General features: G+C 34.5%; 3 protein-coding genes and 2 long non-coding RNA genes across 5 annotated transcripts in view; 2 read left to right on the top strand and 3 right to left on the bottom strand.

Moving 5' to 3' along the window:
• Window positions 1–5,217, top strand: part of LOC126970700 (atrial natriuretic peptide-converting enzyme-like) — a 39,856-nt gene extending 34,639 nt beyond the window's left edge. Inside the window, exons 9-12 of the mRNA XM_050816793.1 lie at window positions 208–392; window positions 1,051–1,229; window positions 1,663–2,028; window positions 3,742–5,217. Coding sequence (XP_050672750.1) covers window positions 208–392; window positions 1,051–1,229; window positions 1,663–2,028; window positions 3,742–3,927 — 916 coding nt within the window. The 3' untranslated portion in view covers window positions 3,928–5,217. The remainder of the gene's footprint in view (window positions 1–207; window positions 393–1,050; window positions 1,230–1,662; window positions 2,029–3,741) is intronic.
• A 761-nt stretch (window positions 5,218–5,978) lies between these two features.
• Window positions 5,979–6,269, bottom strand: LOC126970703 (protein brawnin). Its single transcript, XM_050816795.1, has one exon. The coding sequence runs from the start codon at window positions 6,267–6,269 to the stop codon at window positions 6,063–6,065; it is 207 nt and encodes a 68-aa protein (XP_050672752.1). The 3' UTR covers window positions 5,979–6,062.
• Window positions 6,270–6,280: 11 nt separating this feature from the next.
• LOC126970701 (small integral membrane protein 4) lies at window positions 6,281–6,808 on the bottom strand. The gene has a single exon (XM_050816794.1). It carries the CDS (start codon window positions 6,515–6,517, stop codon window positions 6,281–6,283), a length of 237 nt encoding a protein of 78 aa, XP_050672751.1. The 5' UTR covers window positions 6,518–6,808.
• A 1,894-nt stretch (window positions 6,809–8,702) lies between these two features.
• LOC126970502 (uncharacterized) lies at window positions 8,703–10,822 on the top strand. Its single transcript, XR_007730653.1, has 2 exons — window positions 8,703–9,942; window positions 10,057–10,822. It is a non-coding gene; the product is annotated as an uncharacterized LOC126970502 (long non-coding RNA).
• A 2,747-nt stretch (window positions 10,823–13,569) lies between these two features.
• LOC126970708 (uncharacterized) lies at window positions 13,570–15,583 on the bottom strand. The gene is made up of 2 exons (XR_007730689.1): window positions 15,379–15,583; window positions 13,570–14,474 (listed from the first exon to the last, which is right to left on the bottom strand). It is a non-coding gene; the product is annotated as an uncharacterized LOC126970708 (long non-coding RNA).
• Window positions 15,584–20,790: the final 5,207 nt, after the last annotated feature.

Below are 20,790 nucleotides of genomic sequence, written 5' to 3'. Positions count from 1 at the left end.
ACTGAACCAAATATCTTTGAATAGTTTTCAGTTTTGGCATCGGAAAGAAAAAGGCTTGAAAATGCATATCATTAAATTTCTCTTTCATAGGATTTTTTGTTTAGTTGTAAAAACTCATCAAAGCACTGATTAAAATATTAAAGTGTTTACATGAATTGACATCAATATCGTCGACCGTATAAATAAAATAGGTATGTAATATTTTAGATCAGCAATAACAGCCGAAGTTGTACCTGATATGGAAGAGTTCGACGAAGACGCCGGTAACAGTACAACGAAAAAATCACTGCCTGAATATGTGGAGATAGTGGACCCGAACGCGCCTGAGATTTCTTTCATTCGGAGCGAATGTCCCGAGAAAAAAGTTATCAAAGTTGTCTGCGATCAGTTAGGTAGACCATATTTTACTTTTCTAGACAGTAAAAAACTACTTTTATGTCACATACCTACTACTGAGGCGGTCCTTAGTAATGAAAAATAAGTTTTTTATTAAATAATTGCAGAATAGAAAATAAAATTAAAGTTATTGTGTCAGACTATGAAATAAAATATCATACTTAGCAGTTAGCTACATGCATGAACACTAATCTAATTAAGAAAAAATTAAAAGATTTATTTGCCTCTAAATATAAGAAAAATTAATATTTAGCTCGATAGGTACTAAGGTTCCTACTTACTAGATATTTTTACACTTGAAATATTTTTATATTTTTTCATACTGCTCGTTCGGAAGGCAGATTTCCGAGAGAAGAACGAGCAAGAAACTCTAAGGTTGCTCTTTTCAAAACAGAATAGGATTACAAGTTCTTATTTTCAATTTAATTTACATCGACATGACAACGAGCATGACCGATGCCTGTCACGAGAACTCTACCAAATAACAAAAGATAATGTCCATCTACATAAAGCAATGCTCACTAAATGCGTTATTTTAGTTAGTTCACTTAATTTACTATTAAAGTTAAAAAGTGATTATATAATATATTGAAATATTTAATAAATAAATAAGTTTGATTTGTAGATTCAGTACTTATATTATTTCTGATGTAGTATGTGGAGTCCCGTCGGCTCGCGGCGCAAGGTCGGCAGACGGGGTGGAAGGATTGCCTCGTTCTGCTCAGCCTGGTGACTGGCCCTGGCACGCGGTGCTCCTCAGATCCCACGTGCATGCATGCGATGCAATCCTCGTGCACGCCTCCTGGCTTATATCTACTGCTTCTTGTTTTCAGGTTTGTAGTGTATAGAGAAAACTATGTATTTAGGTACAAAATTCACTGAAAAATCACGTTTTGCAATTTTTAAGCATTAGGTACTTAGGCTGATCTGTGAGTAAAATTTAGGTGAATAAAACATTCTGGGTCTTTCATCCGGAAATTAGGTGTCCACAGTTTAAAATCCAAATCCTTACTTTGTAAAACTCAACACTCCCACAGTAATTGAAAGCGCGGCCTTGTATTTGGTAGTTGGGGCAATCAAGTATGAACAAGTAAGCTAATAATGATTCTCGTTGACACATTGATGGGATTGGAAGCAACAAACAGTAAGGGGAGCGAAGATTTAATGAGTTGCCGTGACTCAAAGCAATTTTAAATTTAAGTTTCAATCATTCCAACATCCTTTTCAATTGAATTGCAGTTAAGTTATTTATTAAACTGTTCTCAGGGACAACCGAAAGCTGAGTGGACTGCAAGATTAGGATCGGTACGAGTTCAAAGCACAACACCCTGGCAGCAGGAACGGCGAATAGTAGGGATGGTGCGATCTCCGGTAGAAGGCAGCATGCTCGCACTAATTCGACTGGAGGAGCCATTGGAAATGACCGACTTCGTTCGACCAGCCTGCTTGCCAGGAAATGGTTTTAAGATGGACAATAAAAGCACTTGTAATACGCTTGGTTGGAGAAGGAATAGAGATCAACTACAGAGAGTTCATTTAGTGGCAACTTCGATGAATACTTGCGAGAACGTCAGTATCGCTACTGGGAATGGTATTTGTGCGGAGCCGCTTTACGATCAGGATGACTGCGACGTAAGTATTTTTACTACCATTTGGTACATACATATCTTATATCTTTAAACGAGCAATTCTTGTATATATATATATATATAATCTGAATCTCGGAAACGGCTCCAACGATTTTCATAAAATTAAGTATGCAGGGGATTTCGGGGGTGATAAATCGATCTAGCTAGGTTTCAATTTAAAAAAAAATGGTTTTATCCATGTTTGAATGAGAAACAGCTACAATAACATTAGAATACAAAGGTAAATTTCGCCACTATATACAAGACTATTATAGCTCAGGTTAGGTGATCCGGAAAGCAGAAGACCCCGGATCGAATCCAGATGTCCTATTAGTTTTTTTTTTGTTTCAAGTTTTGTACATTCTTAAAAATCCGAGCATTGAGAAAGGCTCGGTCGTCCGGATATTGTTAGTAAGTATGAACACTTTTCATATGCATTTGGGCCAGGCTCGAGCCTTTAAAAAGTGCCATTAAGATAAGTTTTTTCGCTGGTAATTGTTTCGCATTATTGATCTTTAGGCGCCCCTTCCTACCTGATTTCTAGAGCGAACGCTAAAAACTCAGCGAGAGCCGTCGTTGATAGGGCTGCCATCGGTACGGGCGGGGTTCTTAAATAGTTTCCGGGTGAAATTGAATGATTTGCATTAAATTAATCCTATAGGTAAGTACTTAAAAATTCAGCGCGACAAATAGACACCTGCTATTAATGATTGAGATTGGTATTTTTTTTTCGTTCCATTTGCATTGTTGAGCATTTGCAATTGACCTTCTATAAAAAATGTATGATAACAAGATGTTTTAAGTTTTTTTCACGTGCGTCCGGCTAAAATTCACTCAAAATATGTCCGGGGTTTTCGACTTTTTAGTCCAGGGTCCGTAATTTAGGTGATAGAGAGATGGCAGATCCAGTGAACGTAGTGTTTAAATTCTCTTTGGGTCCAGTCGCAGAGCATGTTAATTATAAATCTATACGTACCACTATTACGTAGGTCCGTACGGTATACCTATGCTATCATTATATTTATAACTTAATAGTGGTAGGTTAATGGTAGTAGGTAGGTAACCTATACTTACATTACCTACTCAATAGAGTACCTCAAGAAATCTAACCTACATGTTTAGTCTATCATTAAATTAATATCGCGTATCTAAATACCTACCCCCTTATTCATAATAGTCTGCTAACTTAAAGCATTGCTAATTCTCACTCTGTCTTCTTCTATTGACCTAAGTCCCCCCCCCCCCCCTTACTACCCCCTTATTCATAATAGTCTGCTAACTTAAAGCATTGCTAATTCTCACTCTGTCTTCTTCTATTGACCTAAGTCAGCATAAGAAAAAAATACTCATAAGCGGCTGTTTAAAGTTAGCGGACCATTATGAATAAGAGGGCTAGTGTCAACCTTTCTTTTGAATTTATGTATGAACTTTGAAATATACCTACCTATAACCCTACATAATGTTTACATATTATTATATCGGTTTATTTCTTCTAACAAAAGATAAAGTATCTGGTGTCTGACGTTGGTTGAGCTTGTAGGATCAGAGAGTACGATCACCAGGACCTCACCACTAGATTTCAGGATTTGAATTTGTAAAACGTCAACAAGTGTAGGTATATAGTATAGCAAAAAACCAATAGAAAATAGAATAACTTAAACATATATTTATCTATATAATATAGGACATCTCACACAAATGTATTATTATGTTGCAGGAAGAAGAATACGCTGGCAGTTCCATGATGTGTTTCGATGGAGTCAGTAAACACTGGTCGTTAGTCGGAGTCAGTGGTTGGCGCATAGCTTGCACCAAGATCGGTTTAGGAAGGCCTCGGATTTACGATGACGTCACATCACATGTGGATTGGATTCTCAAAACTATATCGAATTCCTCTAGGTGACAATACCTAGCAACATTAAAAGACTGCAGTAACAAAAAGTAAAATAATACTTGTATAGATGACAGTGATTATTAGTACCTACCTACCTAGCTATAGACTGTAGCAGATTTTTTTAATTTATTTGTGGGTAGTGACAATTATCTACCAAAAAAGAGAAGAGAGAATTAATGGATCTAGAAATATTATTAATACCTGAAACTGAATCTCCTCTAAAATACTGTAACATGTAAACAATCACTGACACTAATATTAATGTTGATGAAACTCAACTAAATGCCATGAGAACAGAATGTGAAAACCACATTCGTTCCATAACTTTCTTTTGTCATCACATCATTCATATTAATATTTGGTCCCAGCTTTAGGTGTGATTAATTTTCTATAAGTATTTCTTCGAAATTGTTCTGTTTCGTGTTTATAACTCTATTAACCTACAGTGGGTGAACAGGTCAACATTGTTGCCTGACAAAATTACTCAGGCAGCATGTTTATCTAAACCATAAACCATCTGGTTAACACAAGTGGTTACGAATATGTTGAAGTAGTATAAGTTTGAAAGGGTTTATATGATGCCGTTGATGGAAGAAGCCAACGGTGAACGAAGTATGTCAAGTCCCTGGCCAATGGGGGTTTCATTTCTGCCTGCTTTGACACAGTTGTGGCTAGTTAGACATTACACCAGTAATACGGAAATGATGCAGTAAATACATTGACCTTTGATTGATGTGTATATTTAGGTATCTAACTATAAACACTAACCTAACAGATAAGATATTTGCAAGTTTGTGTATGTCAGGTGAACCATGAGATTGACAACTATAAGGAATACTATTTTTACAGTAACACAAGTACAGTTTTTTCTGAATGCTTAACATAACTGCTCTCAAATAAACAAAATTGCAACCAAACTAGTTTGTAATAAAGGTGATATGAATGAAAGGTCTTCCTCAAGAAAAATAGGACTAATCTACATTGCATATTTTGATTTATAATCTTGTATAGTTTTTGTTGCATGGCAAGCTAATTTTTTTTTGGTCATTTAAAGTTACACTGAGTAGTGGTACAGAAAATAAAGAAAAATATTTTGTAAGGCCAAAAAGTTCAAAATAGTGTACTTGGCTAAATATATATTGCCTATTATTGAAATCAAAGTTTAAAATTTATAAATGCATATTTTATAGGTACAAACCCATTGTTAATATTTAATAATTATATTAGTTTATAGTCATTTATTGTAAATATAATGATAATGTTGTTTTTGCAATTAATAATAAATTAGTTTGTTTACAATTATTTTTTCTTTTCCTATGTGTTTAATTTGAGAGGTTGACTCGCTTTTTAAATCATGGAATTTAAATGAACTATTATCATATCCCAAGACTATACTAAGGGCCTGATAGGCTGGACCTTTAGGTGAGTCTTGAAATCTTGTTACTTAAAAACATACTCCAGTTAAACTCCCTGGGTATCTTAAGCCTTATGAAGAAGCTAAGCTACTAGGATAAGATTTAAGTAAAACTTCAATCCTCATACTCTCAACTCCACTACTCCAAACGAAGAGTGAACCAGTGATGAATATCAAATGATATATGTACTTACAGCAGTAAGCAAGTAATTTTAAAACTGAATATATTTAACATCTAAGTGCAAACATTTCCATTTAAACATCCAGAAAGCAATATTTTATATCAATGTCATAATATAAAATACAATTTAACCCACAGAGAAAAGATGTACCAAAGTAAATTCATATAGAATCCTCTTTTCTCCACAAAAAAGAGTGGCTGTTGAGTTTCTTGTATGTTCTTCTCACAAGCTCAACTTTTCCCCAACAAATGGTAAGTTCAGTAATATAAAAGAAATATTTATAGGGACTATTTAAAAGCTCTTAGTTTAAGCCTAATATTAATAAAGTTTATTTGAATTTGAAATCCATACATTTTAACTACCAATTGAAGACTTAAGGTTTCATAGATATTTCCAAATATGTTTCACAGTCTTAACAAATGTTATTATTTGAAAACAAATGACAAGTAAATAAAAGGTAGCAGTTATTTTCAGGTTATAATAACTTTGATATTCACATTAATAACACATTATACAGTATCTACACACTATTAAAACATTATTGATAATTACTTCAAAAATCCTTCTTCTTTAAGTTCTGCCATTATTTTATCTTGAATATCTGGTGGTAAATTATTCAATTCCTTCTTAAGGTACACATTTAAGTCCACTAGTGGTTTGTAATGCAGATGTACTGCTTGTGAACCTGCAAGCATTGATAGCCCAGCAGCCACAGTGAATGAAAGATAACGACCCCAGCTTACTCCAGCAGGCATATTCTTATATATTATGATGAATTATTATTTTTTAAAGATGAATATTTTTCTAATTTTTCTTCTACAATAGTCTTGGCTTGACGTCTTTTGAAAGTATTGTAAAAATTCACTTCACCTACTTTCCAGTTAATCATTGAAAATTCTAGAGCTGATCCTAGGACAAAAAACAACGGAAGAAATCTATAAATACCCAAAGTTCGGCGGCCTGGCCACTTATTAACAATTTTTTGAATCCAACCAATTTTCATTATAAAATCTTCTCTCGAATTTCGTCTCTTGTAGCATTTATGAGGAATTCAAACTGGATTGTTTATGTCATTATATAATGCAAGTGCAGGGTTATGGTATTATTTTATCTCTGTTATTAATAATTATATCAGTACCGCAAAAACATTTTCAGTGTTTCTCAACTGAACAAGATTGCATAACTTTAAAATCATTTAATATAAATCCTTCTTCTAAACTTCAAAACGTTTAACGTAGACAATACTAATGGTTAGTGAAAAATAAAAATTTCTTGAGTTTTTTTTTTTCTTCTTTTGGCAATAGCGTTTACTTTTTGCCAATAACGTTAATTATAAGATTGGGAAACTAAGTTAAAAAGGGATACGGAACACGGGAAAGGATCAGATAAGTAGAAAGAGGATTGAAACGGATATTAAAAATTTCATAAATATACATATATACTTGCTACTTACACAACATTACAAATATTTAAACTTTGATATGATTCTGAAGAATGAAAGATGACAATATTTTATAAAATTTACATGGATACGTAATTAGACAGGATATACAGGTAGGAAAAGGAACATTAAGAGATATTAGATCATTCAGGAATGAGGAGCGGTCGTATAGAGAACATGAAAAGAAAATGTGATCTAGATCACATTTATCGGATTCACATTCACACATGTCAGTAGATACAATGCCTAATCTGTTAAGATGAACAGGAGTGCAAACATGACCCAAACGCATTCTTATGATAGAAGAACATACTAACTTATTGCATTTGGCACGGAAAAACCATGGTTTAAATGAAATAAGTGGCTGAAGGTTAAAATATTTCCTGCCTTTTGATTGACCAGTTTCAGTCCAAAGTCTATTCCAACAATCCTGAAGGTGAACTATAGGAAGAGCACCTAGATCCTGGCAAAAAACTTTATAAGGGAAAATGTCGCACTCGACCACGGCTTCATTAGCTAGTTGGTCTGCTTTTATATTACCAGGAATGTCGCTATGGCTGGGGATCCATACAAACAACACAGAAAGACCAAAGTGATTGCATTTATTTAATAGATTTCTTAATTCTATGACAACAGAAGAAATGTTTTTTGATTTAAATGGGAACCTACTGAGAGACTGTAAGGCACTTTTTGAATCAGAGAAAATTATTGTTTTTGGAAGTTTAAATAGAATAATATATTCAATAGCCTTAAAAATACCATAACATTCCCCAGTAAACACCGATGTTTCCGGAGGAAGTTTAATTTTCTGTGATATTTTAAATTGAGCGTGATAGACACCTACACCAACGGGATCCGAGGAGGAATGTTTAGACGCGTCTGTGTAAATATGATGGTAATCAATCCAAACAGTATTTTTAAGAAGATTAAACGAAAAATTTGTACTAATATCGTGCTTATTTAAATCCGAGTTAAAATTAATTTCTGGAAGCAACATTAATGCTTCAAAGCTAGTACTGAAAAGCGGATAATTAATGGATCGATGAATAGGAGCTTTTATGTTGATAAATTTCTTAAAACTATTGATTAGACAAGGTGGTTTTTTATTTGACCAATATGCAGATGAATCTATATGATGAGAAAGTTTCTGAAGTTTGTTATAAAGAGAGTGGTTAAGAAACTGAAAAGATCGGAATATAATTTTGTCTGCTAAATATTGACGACGTAGATGTAGTGGAGGATCACCACATTCTACTTGAAGAGCATTGATAGGACTTGACCGCATAACACCAGAAACTACTCGTAAAGCTTTGGACTGTATGAGATCTAGTTTTTTAAATGCCTTAACACTACCAGGCTCCAGCAAGAATGTACCATAATCTAATATACTTCTTATAAGAGCATTATATAACAATTTCATGCAAAAAGGGTGCGCACCCCACCAAACACCTGACAGACATCTTAAAATATTAAGAGTACGCTCACATTTAGCATTTAGGTAATCACAATGTGGCATACCAGTTAGTTTCGAATCTAAGACAATTCCCAAAAACTTAACATTATCTTTAACTGGAATCTGATAACCCTCATAAAATATAGAAATAGGAGGAGGAGTTCTTGATCTCGTGAATAAAACTATTGTACTTTTTTCAGGTGATAGATCAAGGCCATTTAAGTCCAACCAAGTTTTTAAATTTATCAGCGGTTTTGTTTTAGAAGAACTAGCTTTTTCAATAGAAAAATCACGACAGTAAATTAATAGATCATCAGCATACTGAAGAACATTTACACAATTAAGTGATGATTTTAAATCGTGTGTATAAATATTATACAATATTGGGCTAAGTACTGATCCCTGGGGGAGGCCCTTTGAAACAAGTCGAGTAATTGACTTCCTGTCATCTAGTTTCAGGATTATGTATCTTTCGGAAAGCATGTTTATGATAAAATTTGTTAATAGCAGAGGTATATTAAGTTGTAAAAGCTTACTCTTTAAAATACTTATTACGACATTATCATAGGCACAATTTATATCTAAGAACGCAGCTATTACTGATTTATTATTTGAAAATGATAATTGAATATCAGAAATGAATATACTTAAGCTATCAATAGTACTTTTCCCACGTCTGAAACCGAATTGGGATTCACATAATAGACCGTTATGCTCAACAAACCATTCTAAACGATTTTTTATAAGATGTTCTGTAATTTTCATCAAAACAGAAGAAAGTGCGATTGGGCGATAGGCAGAATGGTCTGAAGAACACCTATTAGGTTTCAGTACGGGAATTATTTCTTGACGTTTCCACGTGGAGGGGATGTTACCAGATGTCACTATGGAATTTATAAGAGATAAATAATAAAATAAAGCATCATCATCTAAATGAGAGATAAAGGAATACGGAATACCGTCCAGTCCAGGAGCAGAATCCTTAACATGAGACAATACACCTTTTAGTTCAGAGAGAGAAAATATACTGTTTAAACCAAAACAGTTATCATTATTTATATTTATTACAGGGTAACCAATTATTAAGTCTTCAGGAACGAAAGGTGGAGCCAATTTATCTAAAAAGCTATTAACTAAATGAAAAGGGATTGATTTTGGGGATGAGTCTTTGTATGCAGATCTAAACCTTCTTATATTTTGCCATACAAGAGATGGTTTGACATCAGGTGATATTGAATAGCAGAAATTTTTCCAGCCATCAAATTTCTTTTTCTTTAGAAATTTTGAAGTTTCTGACATACTCTTTGTAAGAATTTCAAAATTCTCATCAGTGGAACATTGACAGTATGTAATTTCAGCATATTTTCTTCTCTTTACTGCCACAGTAGGTACATTCGTTATCCCACCAAGGAGGAGAAGGAATAAAACCCAAAGAGCTATCTTACTTGGAAATATCTCATTGGCAACCTCAATAAAGATTCTTGCTAAAGAATCTGCACACTGATATTCTGTACCTGGATTAATTTTTGGAAGTGTAATAATTTTGTTTTTTATTAGATCTTTATATAAATCCCAATCAACATCATCAAGCTTATATTTTAAACGAGGAGAATAAGTTTTATGTAATACTTTATTGTTATTATTGCAGGTTGGAAATGATAATAATAGTGGGAGGTGATCACTACCAAAAGTAGATCGTCATGGATCCCAGGACAAAGAAGAAGCAAGATTAGGTGTAGTGACTGTTAAATCTGGAGCACTTGGGCCCTCGTCAGGATGAGAACGTCGTGTAGGACGACCATCATTTAATATACACAAATTCACTGAATCAAATATATCTATTAATGTGTTACCATAACTATTAGAAGATAAGTAACCCCAGGATTCATGGCGACAGTTAAAATCACCAAGGATCATAAAAGGCTTCGGAAGAATGGAAATAATATCTTTAATTTCATTTAAGATTGCAGAAGAAGGATGAGGTATATAAATAGATACATAACAGATATTTTCAACTAAAGCAGCAATAATAGAAAAATCATTACTGTGAGAAGGAAAAGAGAAGAGAGAAAAGGAAAGAGGGTATTTCACAAGCATGGCTACTCCGCCATGCCCATCCACACGATCTTCTCTGAGACATGAATAACCACGAATCTTAAATAAAGATCCTGGTTTCAACCATGTCTCTTGAAGAGCACAGATATAAGGTTTATATTTATTTAATAAATAAATAAGATCACTTTTTTTAGGAGTGATGCTTTGACAATTCCATTGAAGAACTTTGTCCATTATTTGGTTTATAAATTTGAGTAATTGCAGAAACTAATAAGGCAGCGTTGGACGGTGAAAATTCATTCGATTGACTAAGAGATTTTATAAGAGAAATAATTAAATCAATTACTGAGGATTCCAAAGGATTTTCATTTTCTTTGTTAATTAATGCACATCCATTAGAGGGTTGGGGAATATTAAAATCCCTTAAAATTTCTTGGTGAGCAGATATGTCATATCCTTTGCTAAGTGTAGGTGGAGGCTTTGGTTTAACAAAAACAGTTTTTTTATATGAAGTATTGTTTATAGCTTTAGGTGTTGAATGTTGATGCTGGGTTGGAAAAGTATTAGGAGTGATGTTAGGTGATGAGAGTAATGTATCTGCATATGAAATTCGAGAGACAGATGGATGTATCTTTGAAGCTTCTGAATAGGAAATACAGTTTTTAGCCATTGATTCCTTTATAGCTCTTTGTCTTTCATATTCTAAACATTTTTTATCAGTTGCAATATGGGAACCTTTACATAAACAACAAGATATAAAATCATCTTGAACAGAGCAGTTATCACCACTATGTCCTTGACCACATCTAAAACATCTTGGTTTAGATCTGCATTGAGATTTCACATGACCAAACCGACAACAATTGTAGCATTGAATAGTAGGATATATATACAAGTCTACAGTAAGAGAAGTGTAGCACATATATACTCGTTTAGGCAAAAACTGTCCATCAAAAGTAAATACCACAGACTCAGTACATTTAAGATGGTTTTGTCCATCAATGATCATCTTTCGTTTTATTCTCCTAATTTTTATGATTGGACCACAGCCAATAGGAACAGAAACATTATCTTTTATTTCCTCTTCGGACCACTCAGCTGGTACTCCTCTGACTATTCCTATTCTACTCACAGAAAATGATGGAATAAAAGCCCTATATTTTTCATTTTCAAAATTTTTGTTTTCAACAAAGTCATTTGCATCTTGGTACTTAGAAAAAGAAATAGATAACCTATTCCGGCCTATCCTTTTTAAACTTCCATTCACAATATTTTTAATAGAATTTCTTTTGAGAAAACGACCAAATGTAACTGGATGTAAAGTAACATTATCATCGGGAGATGAATACTGTTTCTGAATGTGTACAACAAAAGGAACAGCATCTAATGAGTTATATAACAGCCTTGCAACAGGGGGCTGTGGCTGTTGTGGAGTGTCTGTGTTATTTTTTTGTATTGTCTCTACTACTATAGAAGAATTATTGCAGGAATCGACTTTGGAAAGAATTTGTTTGTCACTAATGTCTACACATTTGTAATCACTTTCCTTAATATCTTTCTTATCACCACGGTGTTTTCGTCGTCTTTTATTACAGTGTCTGCATATTCTGGGTCGAGCTGACACTCTTTTACGGCCACTAGATGTCTGAGACACAGAACCATCTGTATCCATAGTGCTACCTTCGTCATTATTGGAAATTGTCACTACATGACCTATATCAGGGGCTGTCCCCCCAGGATCATCCGGGGGGTCCATCATATCATAGAAAAGTGCAGAAAAGAAGACTTACCAATAGGATGAAATTTACACAAATTAACACTTTAATAAAAACTAACTACTAAAATATATACAAACTACAACTTATCTGATCAAAATATCTAAATATTTACATGAAATTTAAAAATAAAATGAAAAATTATTAAAATACGTGCGACCGATCTTAAGTTTCCCGCCCTTTTTCATTACAAATTCTATTTCTAATTTCTGTCTAGTTTTTGTTGTATTCATAAAATTATTATGATTGTCACTGTCAAGTGTCAAATTCAAAGTATATTTTCTTTTGCTCTGAGGTTAATTGATGCAATAGAGCCGAGATGGATAGCCTAACAGCCTTCTACTAATAATACGCTACTGCAACTGCACGCTTACAAAATATCGTATTCTTTTAAATTATTTTGATATTTGAATTGTAATGAAGAGCAGGCTTAAGGAATTGCTATTTTACTTTGAACTCAAAATATACTAAAAGTCCGTAAAATTATGAACAAATTAGGATTAAGACAATGGGATGTTGGCATACAACAGTTAATGGAAGAAGAGTGCGGGACTTTAGTATTTATCGGCCGCCGATGTGATAGTGAAATTCGCAGAATTTTTGTGTTTTTTTTTTTTTTTTCCAATATTTGGTAGATTGCTATTTTAATAATATATCTACGGCCTTACAAATAAAATTGGCATATAGTTATAACTAATCATAAACCAAGTAAATGCAAAATGTTTACAAATAGACATTTTGCTTACGATTGGTTAATTCGGACGTATAACATTTCCCGCGTTTATTTGTAAGGCTGATTGTCATTCGGAAAACTTCATGATTATCATTGTATTTACAGTGTTGTCAACGATATTGTAAACATTTTGCATATTCTTTATTTATGATGAGTTACAACTTTATACCAAGTTTATTTGTAAGGCCGCTAGAGTCTAGACTATACTAGACTAGACATTAGAATAATTGTAACAATATAATATATAGTTTCTGTTAAGATAAATTTGACTTGAAATAGCGTTCATTCAAACTTAACCTCTCGTATGTCAACTGTCTACATGACAATTCAAGCCCATCTGTGGATCCCATTACAGGACTTTCCACAGATCTGGGTTTGAGCGCTAATTTTTGCGACCTAGGTTTGAAAAAACTAGATGTTCTCTTAATCTAGTTAAAAATTTGTAAAACTACAGATAATTTTATAATTAAGATATATTCTTCAAATTTCTTACACTACTTACACTTAACTTTGTATAGCATTGCAACTGTTCTAGGTTAAATAATATTGGTCTCCTAAAACATAACTTTTATTCTCTCATGTATAAAAAATAAAACGATTGTTGGATGTAATATTATATTTTATTTATACAATCTAACATATATGATAAAATTAAAAAACAAATGGCATATGTTCTATACATATATTTTTCAGTACACTTGTTTTTAAACTTGGAACCAAAAAAGCACCTCTTCAAAAGTCACTTCAGTGGGTCTCATATCTCGTTAGTTAATAATACATTCCTGGCGTCAGGGACAAAGCATTTTTTGTTTGCAATAATTTTAACTTATTGTCAAGCTATTTTAAATAATGACACGTTGTAATATTCAACATATCTTGAGTATGAAAGTATCAAAAATGAGACTCATAATTGGTACAAAAAACATTGTCTCATAAAGACTAAGATTTTGCAGAATTATGTTGATACAAATTACATTATTAATTATTCAAGATTTACATAGAACTAGGACTTAAATACAACAAAAAAACAAACATGTTTGGAAGAGAAATATCAAAAACCATGTTATTAAACATAGTGAAAAATGAACATATCTGCTCTATGAAGGCTATATAGTATGTATACAACTTATACATGTATGTTAACGCATCCCATTACAGGACACTGTAATTTGGTCGTGTCAGTAGAAGGTTTTCGGACTATTATTATTATTATTAACAGCCTGTATTGTCTCACTGCTGGCAAAAGGCCTCCTTCAACACCTTCCAATTATCCCTGTATTTTTTTCGGACTAAAATTAAATTAAAAATTAATATGGTATGTCTCGAAGCAAGTGAATACACACATTGCTACATTGCGAGCTTTACAATATGTAATGGTCCTCTTCTTGCAGACGGCGCATTGGCACTTTAGTCGGTCTGGCTTTCCGGGCTTAATAAAATCATATTGTGCAGGAGTGTGTACTGCTGCTCGGATGGGTGCATTGGGTGCAGGCGTTCTGCATGCTGCAAACAAATCAGTAAATAACGTCTTCCGGAATTTACGATGTGACAATGGCAGATTTTTGTTTAGTAAAATATATGAGTTCGGGACACTAGCGTTCAACATCTTTCTAAAAAATTTTTAGTACCACACTCTAGTCCACCTTCTTTCCATGGGATACATTGCGAGTTGATCTTAGAGATCTACTCCGCCCATACATATGTTGTAGTCCTGCACGACAGTCGGCTTCAAAGTATCGCCACACCTGGTAGTTGCGAGGCGCCCTCGGGTTACATCATTGTTGTTATTGTTTTAATAAAAACAAATTGTGTGTGCAAATTTAACATTTTCCGTGTGAAAAAAATTTAACAACATTAGATTTACTAAAAGCAATCAAGTCAATAAAATACATTTTAAATATCGATCAACATTGATTTTTAAATTAAATTAATTCGTCATAATAACTGCCTTAGACACAGCATCCAATCACTTTTTAAAATATAGCTATATGAAAAAAAACAAATACTTTTTAATTAAAATAACAAAAGAAAATCGATAAAATAATCGAACATGAACTTCAATAGCCTGTTCCATATTATCCAACCGGCGGCCATTTTGTGATTCAAAATTCCTATCTGTGGCAAGTCCCAGAACAGGACTTTTGAGTGTCTTCATGTCTTTGAGCTCGGAATTTACACATTTTGGACTAAATTACACGTATTTTGTAATCACTATATTGAAGTTAAATATAATTGTGACTTAACTACACAGATGCGTTAAGGTTTTAATAATTTTCCGACCAAATATGACAAAACGAAATCCACGTACAAATTTGTAAAGTTACTTGTACGTTGGTTCTAAGGCTGTTTTTGACTTAAAAAGTAAAGAATATGTCAATATGAGTAAATAAAATGAAATATTACTTACTATTCCATGATTATTCCAGTTTAAATCTCAGTTTAAAACTTATAAAGTTCAGTACAAAAACAATCGTGAAATCGCGACAATCGCTGATTGAACTTGTCACAGATTAAAACAACAAATTTGAACTTTTTTGTACCATAGACGTGCTAAATTATATATGAGAGCGAGAGTCAGTTCATTCTAATACAATTTTTCATGTGGGCAAAAGAGTAAGAACTATAAGAACGTCAAAATATGCTCGAAACTGAGCAAGGTGATCGCAACTGTGGCGGGACCTGTGACAGGACCTTCCACAGACTGTGTCCTGTAATGGGCGCGTTAACATACAAGAGGTTAATAAGGAATTTGAATCAGTGCTTCCTTTTTTGATTTTTTATTATTTGTTTATTTTGAAATATTCTAAAATATGTGTACTTTTCATGAAAAACTATCTTTAAATATATTTCAGTAGTTATGATGTCTAAATATTGTATAGTTACATTTTATATCATACGTACAAGCGATCTTGAATTTCAAGGTCGTTCAAGGTTAAGGTATTCTTCTTAGTCTTTCGGAATTAATATTACAAATGATTTCTATGAAAGCGTGTATATTTTAGTTTTGTTTTGGAAAGGATTAGTAGCATATAATTGTTAACACATAAGTTTACAGCAACTAGTGGCTGGATTTTCCTTTTAGGCAAATAATACCTCTATCAAGTAGCTCCGCTCTTCCATTTCAACAATGTGTTAATTTTAACAAAAGTTTTTGACATGGGAGTGAAATAATAATTTCACTCCCATGTCAATAAAATTTTATATAATAAAACATTGTTATAAGAAAAAAAAGAAAGAACATATAAAGTTAACTATGGTCTGTCTATCGCTCTAACACACTTATATTACTCTTATGTGATTCTCTCGATTGTATGAAACATGCAGTGATTGATAGATTGACTGATGATGGCTTTAACCTTGTAAAAATGGAGATAGCCGATATCCACTAATATTCAGTCTATCTACGGTTGTGGCCAACTTGAGATAAAAATCGTAACTATGGTTGACTTTTCTGTTCCACTAAACTTATCGATGGTAGCTCACCTTATCCGTACACGCTGTCTGTCAATGGGAGAACGTATAGCTTACCAGCGATAGAAGTTTGTATGAAAATTGCAATTCACGCGTCCCAATATAAGGCGATAAGAATAACTTATCGGGTATATTGGGACAGCTTCAGATTATTGTCAGCTAATAACTGACGTTGGAATGTAGTAATTTATCTCTTTCTGTAGATAGTATATTGGGAACGGCCGTAAGTTATATGAGGTGTTCACTTTCAAACTTAGCGGGATTATACTTCGTCGCCATATTTTATTTTTAATTCATTTCTTTTTCAAAATCATATGTCAAATATAATGTTCTGCTACTAAGTACGTAAGTACTAAACTAAATTTAAACTTTTTCTTCGGCAGTCCCGCCTCTTAGTAGGTAATCGTATTTACATCCACTTTGATTTACTCTGCAATCAGCATCCAAAGAACATGTATGGTTATGGTTTGTAAAGTGGCTTTGATCCAGTTCAGTTCAGCCCTGTTTCACTGCGACCAATGTGATCTATTGTGATAGCCACTGTTAACTATAGCTCACTGCTAACATTGATTCTTTTAATCTTATTATGTCTTTTGAAGTGAGCTGACGTATCTCAAATGGTTAATATGCGTAAGTTCGCTACTTAGCCCTAGTGCCTCATTCGCAGCCTTTTTGTTGAAGGCTCGGATTAGGGTTTTGGAATGCGATAAGCCCGGAGTGTTGCTCTAGAGTTTAATGCACTCTTGTGAACATGATGTATCAAGGGTTGATTTAACAAGACTCTTTGGGACACCACAGAAGGGTTCAGGGGCAAATCGAGTGCTTCTAGCACCAATTCCTGCATGTTCGTCGGCGTATTCATTGCCTTCGATCCCTGCATGTCCTGGAACCCATCTAAGTGAAACTCTGTTTATTCCTCCCAGAGTATTCAGTATAGCCTGGCAGTTGTCTACAAGCTTTGAGACTGTTCTGTTGGAGTCTATAGCGGACAGAGCCTGACTATCTGTGTGGATATAAATACACTTGCCGACGTAGCCTTTATTGGGATGGTTTCCGCACATTATATTATGGCGTATACCTCCGACTGGAAAACAGAGGCAAGTTTTCCCGAGTTGACAGATTTGCCAAATTTGGGGCACTCTCCGAAGATTCCACAGCCAACGTCAGAACCAGACTTGGATCCATCGGTATACCATTTAAGGCTCCATGTTTTCCAAGTAATTCGACTGTTTAACCAGTCCTCTCTTGTGGGGAATTCAATACTAAAGTTGCTGATGAAGTCAAATTTCGGCAGCATAGCGTCACTCACCATGTCTAATACAGAACTGTAGGTGTACCTACAACCAAAAATACAATAATCAATTAATACAAATGTCTAATATCTAACTTGTAACGTAGCATTATAGATCGTAGAAATAGTAATCGTGCATAATAACTGTATTATTACAGTTATTATGCACGATTTACGCTTATGCCGAAAGATTCGTTCTGACAAGAACATTTTATTTTATATAACGTAGTATTAGCTCTGATAAGAACATTTTACACAAACTGCGTTATATAGCATTAGTTTTAGAGCGAGATAGAACACATAATATTATTCTCAATTCTTAGTGAATGAAACGTTTTACTATTGGTTAAAATGTAAGCTCTAGTATTGGTCTGTATTTTCTGAACTTGTAAATATTTTTAAGTAACAATTGTGATTGGGTAAGATTTTATATATATACCATGTAACTTTTTAATAAATATATATCTTCCACATATTCCTCACAGTCAAGCAGTTGTTTTATTTAATCGTCAAACGCTCAGTCTCTAAAGTGGTGACCCCGAACAAGAACACCGACGGAAGGAACCCGAACAAGAACACCGACGGAAGGAAGCCAGGAAGCCCGAACAAGAACGCCGACGGAAGGAAGCCAGATCAGAAGAACACCAAACCTCTGCCCGGCTACACATCGAAGAACAGCTTCACCAGCTCGCCGAAACGACGAATTCCTGTTCGACGAATCTCTGCTCGAGGAATATCAACCCGACGAAGAAATGGAAGACACAAACCAGGCTCAGCCACTCCCAGCGCCAACCGCGACAGAAATCTCCAGCATTTCACTGTCGATGCGCATACCACATATATATATTATACATATAAATATTCTCCACAATCGACCTCAACCGCGCTTACCAACAATTGAAGACCAGGGAACAGGACATAGAGAAAACAGCTATCATCACACCAATGGGTTTATTCGAATTTTCTCGCACGTGTCCTGGTCTGAAGAATGCGGGACAAACATTTTAGCGATTTATTCACGAAGTGCTCTGTGGATTAGACTACGTTTTCCCATTCATCGACGATTTGCTCATAGCCTCAGAAAACGAGACTGAGCATTGCGATCACCTAAGAACAGTTCTTAGAAGATTGGAAGAAAACGGTATCACTATCAACCCCGCGAAGTGTAACTTAGGCCAAACGGAAGTTAAATTTCTTGGATACATCGTATCAAAAAACGATATACAGCCACCAGAAGAGAAAATTAAAGCCATTACCAAATATTCAAAACCGAAAACTATAGAAGGTTTAAGACGATTTCTAGGCATGTTAAATTTCTATCGTGACCACATACCGAATGCTGCATCAATACAAGCTCCGCTAAACGCTTACCTACACCATGTCAAGAAACGTGATAAAACAATAATTGAATGGACCGACGAAGCATCACAATCATTCAAAGAGTGCAAGAATAGTATATCCAAAGCTACCTTACTCGCTCACCCATCACATGATGCCCCTATCGCAATATTCTGCGATGCGTCTGACAATGCAGTAGGTGCAGTCCTACAACAATACATCGAAAATAAATGGCAACCACTCGGTTACTTCTCAAAGAAATTCTCAGAGGCGGAGAAGAAATACTCAGCGTATGACAGAGAACTCTCAGCCGCCTATAAGTCAGTGAAACAATTCCGTAAGATGTTTGAAGGACGTGAATTAATTATATTCTCAGACCACAAACCCCTCACATTCGCTATGAATAAAACACATACTGCAAACGAAACGCCACGCCGAAGGCGCCAATTATTATTCATCAGTGAATTCACAACCGATATTCGACACATCAGTGGAAAAAACAATATTATTGCCGACGCATTAAGTCGCATAGAAACAATAACCGTGTCACCTACGATCGACTACAGCGAATTATCAAACGCACAAGAGCGAGACAGCAGCATAACACAACTCATTCACAACCAAACTTAACGTTCAAGGAAATAAATGTACCTAACACGAACCTAGAATTATATTGCGAAACATAAACAATTCATGTACGTCCTTACATACCTACAGAATTCCGCAAACAAATTTTTAATAGTGTACATAATATTACTCACCCAGGAATACGAACATCACGTAAATTAATATCTCAAAAATTCTTTTGGCCATCAATGAATATCGACATCGGGAAGTGGAGTAAAACTTGTATAAATTGTCAGAAAAGTAAAATACAACGCCACACAGTCAGCAAAATTCAATGTTTTGACGCAAGCGCTCGTTTTCAGCATATACAAATAGATATTGTAAGACCTCTACCTACCTCTGCTCAAGGACATCGTTATCTGATAACAATGATCGACAGACATACTGGTTGGCCTGAGGCAATCCCTAGCGACAATATTACAGGCGAGACAATTGCAGATATCATATACAATCACTGGATCTCAAGATTTGGATGCCCAGCGACACTAACAAGCGATCAAGGCCGACAATTCGAAAGCTCTCTGTTTACCAACCTCATGAAAACTATGGGAGTTAAACGGATACGAAGTACTAGCTATAACCCAAAGAGTAACGGAAAGGTAGAACGCTTTCATCGTTGCTTGAAGACAGCCCTTTGTTCAAGGTTAACAAACACCTGTGCATGGGTCAATGAACTACCAACCGTATTATTAGGCCTGCGCGCAGTTCTACGATCGGACACAGGCGTTAGCGCCGCCGAACTAACATACGGCTATAACCTTCGTCTACCAAGTGATTTCTTCGACATAAACACACAAACATCATCTACCTCATTAGATCATACCTACGTTGATAAATTACGTACCCATATCACAGCTAATAAACCACACTCACCTACTTCACATCGTAATAACAAACACATATTTGTTCATCCAGACTTACATACATGCAGTCATGTGTTTATTAGAATAGATTAAGTTAAACCACCATTACAAACACCATATCAAGGACCGTACCGTGTTATCAAACGAAGCGGTAAAGTTTATACCATTCAGTTTCCAGGTCGACAAACAAACATATCGATCGACCGTTTAAAACCTGCATATTTATGCA

The sequence above is a fragment of the Leptidea sinapis genome, chromosome 21, assembly GCF_905404315.1.
Source record: "Leptidea sinapis chromosome 21, ilLepSina1.1, whole genome shotgun sequence".
NCBI classification, from domain to species: domain Eukaryota; kingdom Metazoa; phylum Arthropoda; class Insecta; order Lepidoptera; family Pieridae; genus Leptidea; species Leptidea sinapis.
Note: the sequence above shows the minus strand (reverse complement) of the source record. Positions and strands in the feature narration are given on the sequence as shown.

Excerpts from the sequence above, each read along its gene's own strand:
- LOC126970703 (XM_050816795.1), bottom strand. The coding sequence starts at position 6,269 with ATGCCTGCTGGAGTAAGCTGGGGTCGTTATCTTTCATTCACTGTGGCT.
- LOC126970701 (XM_050816794.1), bottom strand. The coding sequence starts at position 6,517 with ATGAAAATTGGTTGGATTCAAAAAATTGTTAATAAGTGGCCAGGCCGC.